At 37.3% G+C, this 13,802-nt stretch overlaps 1 protein-coding gene across 1 annotated transcript in view; it reads right to left on the bottom strand.

Annotated features, from left to right (window-relative positions):
- Positions 1–4,628: 4,628 nt before the first annotated feature.
- cntnap1 (contactin associated protein 1) overlaps positions 4,629–13,802 on the bottom strand; it is a 35,953-nt gene continuing 26,779 nt past the window's right edge. Inside the window, exons 20-24 of the mRNA XM_027161031.2 lie at positions 13,221–13,348; positions 13,049–13,142; positions 11,262–11,492; positions 10,790–10,834; positions 4,629–8,955 (exon numbers count right to left, since the gene is read on the bottom strand). Coding sequence (XP_027016832.2) covers positions 8,756–8,955; positions 10,790–10,834; positions 11,262–11,492; positions 13,049–13,142; positions 13,221–13,348 — 698 coding nt within the window. The 3' untranslated portion in view covers positions 4,629–8,755. The remainder of the gene's footprint in view (positions 8,956–10,789; positions 10,835–11,261; positions 11,493–13,048; positions 13,143–13,220; positions 13,349–13,802) is intronic.

Below are 13,802 nucleotides of genomic sequence, written 5' to 3'. Positions count from 1 at the left end.
TATTGACGTCATCTTATTGAAGGATTTATTTTGTAACATATCTGGCAACCTTAATAGAAACGCACTTTCGATCCATATGTGATCTTAAAGATAGTTAAAACCCCAGATGGAAGATTTCTTAAACATAATCTCATTTTATTTTGTGAATATTAAATGTAACGACTAAAATATTCAATAACTGCCTGCAGATTGAGTCAGTTTTATAGGTTGAAAGAATTCTCGATTCTGATTGGTCAGAAAGAGTTTGATATTTTATAAAAGGAATTTACGCAAGTTTTCCATTAAGGCTCTTGTTCCAATATCATGGTTTCTATAGCAACAGCAATTATACTGGGAGTTGTATAACAGACGATCCGCACAGCTTAATCTCTAATAAACAGATTTTTTTTTTAATTGTTATTATTCAAATAATAATTAAGATATTTTGGTTAGTGAGGTTACGTTTTCTGTCTGGGGACGTTTATGAAACGTGTGAAAGGAGCTGCCAGCTTTAGACTTTAGGCTCCCTTAAATAAATCCCACAATGCCACAATCCCTAAAACCAGGAAGCATCGATCCTCACCGTGTTCAGCTCCTTACTGGAAATGATTACAATATATTTCTTTAAGAGTCTGGCGGACGAAGCGAACCCTGCTAAAGTCGACAACAAACGTAAGTAACTCGTTCTGGTTGTTGTAGCTTTCAAATGAATATTTAGTCTTTTTTAACTCGTTTATTATACGGTTTGTTTAATGATTTCATAAAATGCACTAGCTAGCTGACGATCCTGCTTGAAGAAGCATGACAGAAATGTGCGAAGTAAACTATTAGGCTTAATACGTTTGCTCTATGTTTGTTCTGTAAAGCTGCTTTGAGACAATGTCTATTGTAAAAAGCGCTATACAAATAAACTTGAATTGAATATGTGATATTACTCTTTGGGTATTACACTGACTAATGAGAGAATTAGAACGTCACTAATGCGTCCATCGCTAGCTAGCAAGGAACATATTGATACATATATTAACAGATGGCTAACAGCACTTTTTTTTTTCAGAAATGCTTGTTAGCCAACTGTCCCGTGCATCCACTGTTTGGCTAAACCAAAATATTTCGATATAATCATGAGGAAAAACAGACACGTTTCCTTCAAGCTTCTTTTATTGATGTGTCAGTTTGGTTTTGCTTTCGGATATGGTCATGGAACTTACAGTGAATGAAAAAAAAATTACAATCGTGTTACAATCTTGTTAATCGTTTTATCGAACCGTGTTACAGATGTAGGAGTGTTAACCTTTGACCTTTCATACTTGATCGATCCATTGTCCATACACACACACACACACACAAAACTGGTGTTACTGTGTACACAGATTGGATGACATTATAAGCCAAGTGGAAAAAAAATGTAAAAAAAAAAAAATCACTATACATTTTGTAAAAACACAAGAACACCTTTTTGACCCAATTCACAGTTATACAAAAATCCTGCAAGATTGCGGATTAAAGCCAGTGAGACCAGTTACAGTCCTCAAGGGTCCTCAAAGTCCAGCACTCACCAGTATGCATGATACATTAGTGATAGTATATTACATTCTCCTAGCAGTGAGAGTTCTGCTAAATGACTCTAAGACTTACTAAGTAAGAGTTTTTCTTTCTTTACAAAACTATTAGCCACCTCAGCCAATCATGAAGCAGCAAAATGCATAAAATCATAAAGACACACATCAGGAGTTTCAGGTAATATTCAGTTCTTGGTCTGCTTTCGGTCTGCCTTATGTACGTTTGCGTACATTCAGGCATCTTAAATTATCACAAATGCACAGGGAGAACACAATATCTTTGTTGTCTCATCTGTGTCTCCTGTGTCCCACAACGTTCCCTTGTCGCTCATGCTACACGTGTGATGTGGAAACTAACGACGTCATCGGCTCATCACTTCCTACTGTGATGGATGGCTTAGACAATTCCATGCCTGAACACCAGGGGGCGTTCCAGGAAGGTTTGTTTACTGTATATCCTGTGCCATGTGCTTATGTTTATGTTTTTTTGTTCTCACATGTTTGCCCAAGCCAATCCTTATCCCCGTTTCCTGCTCTGCACACCATATGTTTCGTTAATTATCTCTCCTATTTATCTCCCCTATTTATACCTGCTGTCTTATGTGAGTTTTTGCTTCTTGTTGCCTGGTAATTGTGTCCTGATTTTTGTTTTCTTTTTCCGTGGATCTTGTGTTTGTATTTTTGTTGCGTTCATTTGACCCCTAGTGTTTTCCTCTGTCTGTTGGTTTAGTTATTTTATCAATAAAACCCCCATTTGACGACTATGCTCTAAACTGCAGTGTGAACGCTTCATCTGTGGTGATGTCGGCGCAAGGTTTGAGTATTTCAGAAACGCCTGGAAATTTGATGTCTCAGGTTATTTTTTGAGGGTAGTTCAAGGGAACAAAAAAAAATCTAGCGAGCAGCAGTTCTGCAGGTAGAAACAGCATGGTGATGATGGAGGAGATAGTTAGACTGGTCCAAGCTGACTAGAAAGCTACAGTAGGTCAAATAATCACCCTGTACATCCGTGTTAAAGAGAAACATCCCTGTTCAAGAAGATTCAGAGGGTACAAAGAGGAAAGACTCATTGAAACCGGGGAAAAGGATTAAAAATATTAAAGTTGCAGGTTTGGAATTAAATATAAACTGAAAAATGACCAGTCCTCATATTACGACTAACTCGCCCTTTTTTTACTTTCCTTTCAGACAATTACTGAATCTTTATTCCGACTTATTGTAAATTCAAATGAGTCAAATCATGTGACTCATCATTATCCTGAAATCCCAACAGACACCTCAGTTGGACTCGTACCCTCCAAAACTGAAGCTGGACAAAGACGGATTTGCTTCTGCAGGAATTGCAAGTCGTTTTATTAAACACATCTTTTGAACAGTAGCTTGTTGTGATGCATTCGTGTACGCAAAGCAAACTTCTTACAGTAGTGGAGTTTAAAGTGCCATCAGACATATAAGCAAACTTCCAAGACAAAACTGTGATTCTTTAGGAAGACGATTATCCTTTCAAGTGCCCTAGACATAACATTGCACGAGTAACAAACAAACAAACAAAAAAATTTTTACTGTAGACGTGATGAAGTATTTAAGTGCTTTATTAACTGCTTGGTACTTCAAATATCTCAAAGCTCGAACCCTGACTTGTACATTTCTTTCTTCAGCAGAATGTTGTGTCCAAATCGAGTTAGACGTGAGCAACGTCTCAAACACAACCTACCTTTTTTCCACCCAAGATTTGTTCATATCACGCACATATATATATATATATATATATATATATATATATATATATATATATATATATATATATATATATATATAACTAGTTCTCAAAAAGAGCTTCTAAAATTTCCTCAGTAGATGTGTTAAGTGCTTAAAGCAAAAATAAATAAATAAAATAAAATAAAATTCCCACATTCTTGTCCCAAGCACTATTTAAAAAAGTCTTATTTTTCTCGTTTTCTTTTCCTAAGCACTATTAAAAAATAATAGAAATCCACACATTCTTGTCCAAAGCTCTATTTAAAAAAAAAAAAAAACACCCCTGCATGGGTGCAAGGTACAAGTATAAATGTAACATATAATTAATATTAATGGATTTTTCGGCTATCCAATTATAAATCATACCGTGTTTGATTTCCAGAACGAGAATAAGGAGTTTTTTTTTTTAAGTGATTTTTTCCCACCTTCCCAGATCCCGGCTAGTCGTGAACACGGCATTGCTCTAAAAGATCAAATCAGCTATCTCTGAGATTTGACCTCAAATCCTTCTGGTGATTAACACAAAAAAAAACATATTGTTGAATTCACGTGATTTGAACGTGTACATCGGTTTTGTTTGATTGAATCGATTATCGTTAACGTTATGTTCATGTTTAGGTTCATCCGAACGTCATTTGAGCGTGAATTTTCAAATCCCTGTATAAAAGCGATCGCCAAGCTCACACCTGAGCTGAGAATCAAACCAACAACCCTGTTTATTTATTTATTTATTTATTTATTTATTTATTTATTTAGTCATTTATTTGCGAGACTTGATCAACCGTCACACTGTAGCTGAATTACGTTACTGCAAAATTAATTTTCACTCTTGTGTTTAAATTCTGTTAAATAAAAGCAGCCACAAGAAATCATCAGTTTTCCTCGAGTAACGTTATATTTTTATGGAATCATTTTTCTTAAAGGTGGGGCCTCCGTTGTTTGAAAGCCAGTGTTGACATTTGAAAACACCAAAACAAATACGCCCCTAACCCAAATGGGTCCCACCCCTGTTTTGATAGCTCCACCCACACATACACCAGACAAGTATAACCCAAGTATAACCCAGACAAGTATTATAGCGGAACCTGCTAGGGCAGCTGACCGAGGGTATATTTTTATCAATAAATGAACTCAATGAGTAATACTATGATAATACAAATGTGTTTTTGTAGTACTGTGTGTTGTACCATGAAAGGTTTAGCTCCGTTTCACACGGAAGACGTTCAGTCCTCTCCAGCGCTGGAAAGCTGATCCTATATTAACACGTCCTACTTCTTGCCTTATCGTAAGTCTTTCTTCGCTTTCTTTCTTTGTTTTTATCCTCCATGTCTATGTTAAAACCGCTTTCTGCTAATGTCACACATGCGCACTGAACACTCTCTCTGCCCGTATTGACAAAACACGCCCCTTTCTGCTCATTGGCTGCACGTTAGTTTTGTTTTTGTTTTGTTTGACGGCCCAGTGCAGTTTTCTCAAGCATTTCTCAAACAACGGAGACCCCACCTTTAACTCTTTAACTTTTTTTTTCCTCAGTTCACTTTACCTGAACCACCATTCATTTACATAAACAAATAAACAAATAAACAAACAAACAAACAAATAAATAAATAAATAAAGCTATTATACTCTTCATTGTGAACTTTACACTCAGCAGTCGTTTCATCCTGTGCGAGCTAAAGCGAGAACGTGGACATCCGGGAACACGGACGCGTGGTCGTCTACTCACTCTACACACAAATACTGATAGCATACTAAAAAACAGTTTCGTTGCATGTTTTAATAAAAATTTCACACATAAAAAAACGTACGTACAGCTGTGTGTGTATGTCATTTATTTTCGCTACTTTGGCACGATGACAGATAGAATCTTTATTGTCATCGCACAGGGCACAAAGAAATTAGAAAAAATAATTTTTAAATTAAAATGAATTTATTGTTTATATGTTTTAACATGAGCTCTAGCACTGGAAGCTTTTTGGATTGCTTTTTTTATTGTTTATTTATTGCATTTTAATGAAAAAGTGCCATCATGCAGAATGCATAGCTGTTCTACTTTTTTGTTGTTGTTTGTTTTTGTCTTTTTTTGTGGGTTTTTTTTTGTTTGTTTTTTTGTTTTGTTTTTTAAAAGCACTGGTTTCTAGTAAGACCTCGGCAGAGGGTTTGGATGGACGATGGTGGCGATCGTCTAAATCTAAACTTGATCGTCGTAAGGAAGCAGCTAGAAAGCAGCAGCAGCAGCAGTAATGACAGTGGACTCGAGCTCATCTGTTTAAACATAGACGTAGACAAACCGAACTAAACATCTAAACACTATTAATACCTCCATCCTGGCTTGTAGAACCTCAAATACTGGCTTATTTACTGCAGAAGTAAAAAGATACGTTCGTGTGCAAAAGAAAGTACACCCATTTTTTTTATTCTGTGGTTCTATATATCTTTTTACGTCATTGTTACAAGGATCGTGGCCTCATTTAACAAACTGGATATGAAAAAATCTTTAACACTGTGGTTCATTACAACACCTCCCACCACCCCCAATATTAAAATTATCTACAATCGTGTGGTTCGGCTTTTCGATCTTTAAACTCATAACCTCATTATTATCTGTTTGGTGCTAATGTCGGCTGCTTTTATAGTTTTAGCACAAAGTAAAATTACTGATATTATTATGTAAACCCATATCATTTAACCAAATGTTTCACTTGGGAATATCAACAGAGATTTGCCTTCTGGATGGAGGAGCGTTTCTATATATATATTTTTTTTTTTTTTAAATAAGAAATTGTGAGCTTTTGTGAGTCAAATTTAATACAAAACTAAAAACAGTAACTCTAAGATTAAAGGAAAACTCCACTGTGAAACATTAAGCTTGTTTACATCCATGCCTTCGTGATGTGTTTAACGATTTGTCTCAAATTAACTGTATTAATGAGAAATCCGTCGTAGAATACATTGAGGATTTGGTACAGCTAGTTAGCGATCGACAGCGAAGATGATGACCGAAGCACTAAAGCACCGCTGCATCGTTCAACTGTAAATCAAAGAAAGATCAGACAAATGATTTCGCTGAAAAAATTCGAAACAAATAAATACATGAAAATTTATCACAATAAACGAATAAACCGCCACTGAAAGTTCACCGTATCTTTAAAGATTAATGTGCAAGTCGTTCAGGATGGAGTTTTCTTTCAAACTTATCATCGCTCAAAGAAATGACCGATATGATCAAAGATATGATAAACTACATGGAATTTAAAAAGCATCATCTTTTGCTAGTTTCAGCAAAAACAGCAGCGAGATGAAATTGTATCTCGATTTGAAACCATACGGATAACTGGACAAAATTGTGTGTGTGTGTGTGTGTGTGTGTGTGTGTGTGTGTGTGTGTGTGTGTGTGTGTGTGTGTGTGTGTGTGTGTGTGTGTGTGTGTGTGTGTGTGTGTGTGTGAAGGAAGGTAGGTAGGTATTTATAACAATTGCTTAACCACATATGCATATCAGATTCCAGCTCAGCTCCAAACACACAGAAACACATCAGACATCAGCGACTAATCAGAAGTATTTCCTCTCAGCGCTTCCACTCGTGTTGGGGGAATTGTAAGTTTTGGTTTAGAAAATATGAGCTTCAGGAAATTAAAAATGCTAGTCAATGTCAGAAATTACAGTCGAGTCCAAAAGCCTGTTCTGTTATAAAAATTAGGATTGAGCGACTGTACATGAAACGAATAAATTGTGTAATCAAGAAAGAAAGAAAGAAAGAAAGAAATTCATAAATAATCCAACTGGTGACAGTTACAGTACCTACTGTAATTACTGGTCGAGTAAATAAGTAGTAATTTTTTTTATAACAGCAGCCATTATAATCATTTTTATTTATTATTTTTAAGTCATATATAGAAGGAGTCTCCAGAATCAGCACCTTGTAACAGACAGAGGACTTGGCTGCTGGTGCTGGTGGTGGTGGTGTTAGTGGGTGTTTTGTAGGGGTTCAACAAAGCATGTGGAGCAAAACCACAGTTAAATAATGTATTCCTGAATAAAATGGATTAATCCAATAAAACATCTGGTTCTAAGCGAGTACTCGGTATTGGACGGAAACTTTTCGACTCGACTGTATGATACGTTTTAGTGGAACCAGCGAGAGGAACCTTTCAACCCTGAGTCAAGGCGTACCGACATAAAACACAGAACGGTTTTCCGTAGTCATTTCCCAGGGCAGGATTTGTAAAAGATCGAAAATTGGGAAGACCTAACATATAAGATAACATTTAGCATTAATACAGGCATGATCAAGCTCACTATGGCTCTTCTCCATATATTTAACAAAAAAGACCAGTATGTGAACATATATTTATGCTATATTTATGCTATTTTCTCTTTCGTTCTAAATATTATTCATCCGATAACAGTGGCCGTACGTGCTAAGCACACCGGAGAAATCAGAAAGAGTGTTTATATATACGATCCTGCAGGCATATGCAAGGGCTACTCACTGATGAAGGCAGTAATATAACAAATATAGATTTCTAACCCATCAGCTTGTATGAATATTTCAAAGCTTTAGATTCGTATGCAAAGATTGGACACCTCTAGCCAAATTACAAATGTTTATTGATTTCTAAAGTGAAAAGAATTGAACACAAACTCTGTAAGTAACAATAAAAATAAATAAATAAATAAATAAATAAATAAAGATCTGCATGGAAGAGTCATCAGACTCTCGTTACAAAAATGGGAACATCTGATGTATAAAAAAAACACGATGTATAAAATAAAATATTTAGGTTCAATAAATCTAAAATAACTATGCAACTATACATATGCAGTAGATATAAGGGATTTTAAAAAAGGTCAAAATTCAACGCTGTGTATAGAATTTGACTAGGGGTGCGCAAACTTTTGCATACAGATTTATATTTATAGTTTACCAGAAATAGATACAATCTTTGTAAACATGTACATTAGTAAAATGCCAGGTGATTTTTTGTTGTTGTTGTTGTTGTTGTTCTTTGTTGTGCATTTAATTTTTCTCTCAATCTTGTACTTTTTAAGAAACCTGGATTTCTTAAACGCAGCACCCTCGGCACGAACGAGCCTGTCGGTTCTTCCTAAATGTTACCGATTCCTGAGGCACTTACTTTGGCCAGCATTGCATTACGGGACACGGATCTGATGAACCCTGCAAATGTTTAGCCAAAAAGCACCAGATGTCAGATTAACATCCGATTACCACCAATGGACACCGGGGGCAGAAGAAAATACCAGAAGTACACAATAGAAATAAAAAGTATAAAGACTCAATACAGGCATGTTCTAGAATTGTAACTTAACCCGTTTCATCTATCCTTTTCATCATTTCCTGTTCCTTTCCTTTGATTACCCCAAAGCCGCCCCCACCCCTCAACAACCCACCCCACCCCTCCCCACGTTCCCCTGGACCCTGTTTCTCTCAAGATGTTATTCACCAATCGCCTCCTCCTGGATTTCCGACAGGTTCTTCTTCTCCTTGCGCAGGGTTTCGGTGAGAGGACGAGAAGAACTGGGCGACTCCAGGTTTTTCGGCTCGTTTGTGTGATAGCTGCCTTTATATCTGTACAGGTAAATGTACATCCCGTACAGCATGAGGAACAGCAGCATCAGTGACACGGTGACGATCACTATGGAGACACGCATACAAGGACACAAGGCAAATCACCACATTAATTCTGTTACCTTCTATAGAAACAACGTACATGGACTTAAATGGACATGTACGTATGCTAGACACTTCACCTGATCTACTGTGATCAAACGTTCTGTTATTTTGACAAATAAAATGTCTGATCATTGATATGATCATTGGTGAAGTTTTCTTCAAGGAGCTGATTCATTAACATTCAGGAAGGAGTCTCCAGTATCAGTAAGTTTTCTGCCAAATCTTTAGAACAGATGGATTTGCAGGTTGAGAGAGAAAAACAATGTCTTGCAAAAATTTCATAGCCATTACGTTCAGTAGTTTAAACGTAGCTATAAAAGTACAACTCGCTGCAGTATAGGAAAATATTATGGAAGCACTGAACTCAAGTTAGTCACGATAATAAGATAAAAATCAAAATAACGAGCTAGTAGGGCATAGGATACATTATGAGTTAAGGTAAGACACAAGAACATTTGAAGTTAGTCAAAACTACAAGTTAGTAAGAAACAATAACAAGATAATATATTATGTGTAAGTCACAAAAATGAGATACTATCTTGAAATTAAGAGATATTAAGCCGGAACTACAAGTCATTAAGACATCACTGAGATAATATCTTGAAGATAAGTCCAAAATATGAGATACTAAGACACTATAATGAGGTACCTTGAAATAACGAGTTATTAAGTCAGAAATTACGAGTTAGTAAGAAAAATAATGAGATAATATCTTTAAAGTAAGAGGTGTCAAATGAGTAAGGACATCATTTTTAGACCTTGAAGTTTAAAGCTTACATACAATTTATTTACTCTTAGTATAAACCAATGGTTTTATTTCATGTATTTGTTTAAAGTAAAATACTTCACATTTCACACTCAGATGTCAATAGCAACTAGATTTGTAAAGTTCGTCGTGACAAACTTCGATGTTGGCTTTGACGATGCAAGTATTCGCAAAGGCCGCTGCTTTTTGGAGGCGAGTGGACATAAGGGTCAGTGTTACATTTGGAGGCAAGTGGACAGAAAGATAGGGTGCTAAAACATTTGGGGGCAAGTGGAGACGAGCATGTGATGTCATCCGAATACTCCTGAGGAAGTTCCCTGCATTGGGCTGAGTGTTTTGATATATCGCATGTTCAGGTTGTGCTAATTATTGATTTTCACGTGACGTCACGTGACGTCACGTGACGTCATCAGAATAGCTGTGAGGAAGTTCCCCTCATTGTTCTGAGTGTTTTGATATGTCACATGTCCAAATTTTTTGATTTTGCATATTTTGGGGGCGGGGCTGCGGGACAACCGAAAGGCCAGTCGGTACACCAAGAGTATCACCCTAAAAGAGCCGGCCGAGTTTGGTGTAGATAGTTCGAAAGCTTTGCTGAGTTTTAACCTCCAACGTTTATAATGGGAGTCTATGGGGAAAAGGCCAGTTTGAAACTCAGTACCGGAAGTACCGGAACTCGGATCGCTTAGAAAAGTAAGAGCAACAAACTTCAGACCGGCGTCTACAACATATCAGTATTTGGTGCATGTGGCTCCAAAGCTCTAGGAGGAGTTACTCTTTATATATTTTTGTCTACTCTTAATTAGGAAAACAGAATGTTGGCTTCTACAAAGCGACATAATTAAAGTAACCATTAATCTGTTGTCTTAATTCTGAAAATTGGAAATCTACATGTGCCAAGAGACCAGGCATGATCAAGAAACAAGACAGAAAGAGAGAGGAAGAAGTGCATTATAGAAACTTTTCATCCAAACAGGCTTTGAACAGTGTAGGAATAATTAGGATCTTTTTAGAAATAATGAAAACTTACATGTCATCCAAGGTGGAGTCACATCATCATGAATATAATCAAAGACTGAAAATGAAGCAAAAATATAGATAATTATAACCTCTTTACTTTAAAATGCCATTTATATACCAGTTATTATTATTATTATTATTATTATTATTATTATTATTATTATTATTATTACTACTACTACTACTATTATTATTAGTATGACATATTTGGTAAAATTTAAATCATTCATTTATTTATTATTTGTAGATTTTTTTAAGTATATTAAAAAAACATATTTTTCACTTGATTCTAACACAAAGGTTTTAAAGATACTTATCAATACATCAACTATAATAAAAACCGTGTTTTCTGGGGTGTAAAACACAGAAAAAAAAAGTCTTACCAAAAACAAAGGAAGCACAAGAACACATTTGATCAGAAAAAGTCAATATGATAAAAACGAACAGGATAATATTAGATAAAAGTTGAAACGTGGTCTTACATATTCCAGTGAACCAGGGGTCGTCCTCCCAGGGCACGTAGCCTAGGACAGGAGTGAATGCAGCACAGTTTGACTCCACCACGTAGCCCTGGGTAGTGACAGGTGGGTTGGTGACGTTGGGCCGGAAATACGCCTTCAGTGGTGCAAAGATGTTATAACGGACCCCTGATATGCAGCCCACTAAACCTGGACTGTTGTGTCTCTGAACATCGTAATCAATATCGCCAACCTCTGGGGAAAAATGAGCAGAGAATTAAACATCATTAGTAGAGTATAAATCATACCACACATTAAATGAGAACCAAATAACTGCCTTAAAACAACAACATGCAACTTTTAAGTTGAACGTTTAACTTAAACAGTAATCCTTGATGACCGCATTATCGCTCTGTATTCAATTATTTTCCAACAATTCTACAATGACAGCACAGCAATTTACCCTCACTACCAAATGTAATTGATTTGTTAACATCATGACTCGTTTTGTTAACGTTTCTAGTTACATTTGATGTCGTAAACCATTCACGACACAAGTACGCTCCTGTTTAAGTAGCTTTACAGAAATATATACAGTAAACTCAGGATATCAGTTATACATTTTAATGCGTGATGAGCAAGTCAGAGGTGACGGTGGTTAGGAAAGACTGCCTGAGACGATATGAGGAAGAAACCTTGAGTCTCAAAAGGAACCCGTTCTCAACTGGGTGACACCATAGCATGCGATTGCAAATAATTTCCCTTCTATACAGTAACTGTTTACTACATGGTGAAACGGTGCAAATGTGTAACCAGGAATTTCCTTCTAGTTATAACAAGAAGTCTACTGTAGCTTGTTGAAGACTTGAGACCAAAACCGATGCAGTGCTAAGACTACTGTATCTCCATGGATTCAAAGTGCTACCATCTATTGCAGTCCCATGAATCTTTAGGCTATCCATGTGGAGGGTTTATTATACAAGGTTTTTACAACCCGTCACACTCCTTGAGATCACAAAACGTCAGGCTTCTGTTAGTTCCCAGAATATCAAACTCTACTAAAGGCGCTAGAGCATTTCCATACAGTATTTAGCTTACAATCCTTGGAATAGCCTTCCTGACTGTGTCAGGGCTCAGACACACTCTCCCAGTTTCAAGACATATCTCCTTAGCCAGGTGTACACATAATACACCCCATAACCTTGTGCTCATTATGTACATTATTATCTAGCGCTGGGTAATATAATGAACAGCAGCTACGCTAATTTCATTCCACTTGCTTCTCTTTTTCTACCCATCCTGAGGCGTCCAGAGATTGTACCAGCTCCAGATGTGTTCTGCTTCATCCAGAGATTGTACCATCTCCAGATGTGTTCTGCTTCATCCAGAGATTGTACCAGCTCAAGAGGATACTGCTGTATGAGGATTCCAGACATTCAAGAGGAAATGCTAACCCTATCTGGTCCTTAAGGATTACAATCAAAACACAATTGTCAAACTGTATACTTATAATCACACCCTCCAGTGTCACCCAAATGAGGATGGGGTCTGAGTCTGGTTCCTCTCAAGGTTTCTCCCCTTCCTCTTCCAGTAACCTCAGGCTTGCTCAATGGGGATGAATACAATCGTGTTTAAATATAAGTCTTATATTAATCTTGAATCTTAAACTTTCTGTTCTATTTTTTCTTAAAGCTTATGCAAAGCTGCTTTGAGACAATGTCTATTGTTAAATAAAATAAATTTGAATTTGAATTTGAAAATTAGGCCTTTTTGAAGAACACAAGCAGCATGACAGTGAGTTATTATCTTACCCATGACACGGCCAAGAAAGATACTCTTTGGTGAGTCGAATCTGGGAATCTCCCCAGGAGTTAATCTCTCCACCCACGGCTCCATGTAATCCACCTGAAAGACACCAACAGGTTAGTGAACGTAGCTGTCGGTGCTACGTTAGAATTGTGTGCGATGCATTCTGAGTCGTACCTGGGTCCATACAGTGTAGTTGTGTCTGGTGATGTTGACAAAGTGAGGGAAGCCATCAGCCAGGTTCCTGGTAGTCAGCTGAAATTTATGCGTTAATAAACCCAGACGATACCTCAGGGAGAGGGTACCTGTACAGGAAGTGACATCATCACCAGTCTTAACATGATACCTGTCCTGATGATTGGGTAAAGGATTGGTGTGAGCTTGTTTTGTGTGATTGTTAGCATTCATTTGTCCTGTACATCATTCATTCGTTCATTCATTTTCTACCGCTTATACGAACTTCTCGGGTCACGGGGAGCCTGTGCCTATCTCAGGCGTCATCAGGCATCGAGGCAGGATACACCCTGGACAGAGTGCCAACCCATCACAGGGCACACACACTCTCATTCACTCACACACTCACACACTACGGACAATTTTCCAGAGATGCCAATCGACCTACCATGCATGTCTTTGGACCGGGGGAGGAAACCGGAGTACCCGGAGGAAACCCCCGAGGCACGGGGAGAACTCCACACACACAAGGTGGAGGCGGGAATCGAACCCCCAACCCTGGAGGTGTGAGGCAAATGTCCTAAC

This window comes from Tachysurus fulvidraco, chromosome 15, assembly GCF_022655615.1.
Source record: "Tachysurus fulvidraco isolate hzauxx_2018 chromosome 15, HZAU_PFXX_2.0, whole genome shotgun sequence".
NCBI lineage: Eukaryota > Metazoa > Chordata > Actinopteri > Siluriformes > Bagridae > Tachysurus > Tachysurus fulvidraco.
This window is presented reverse-complemented; position numbering and strand designations above follow the sequence as displayed.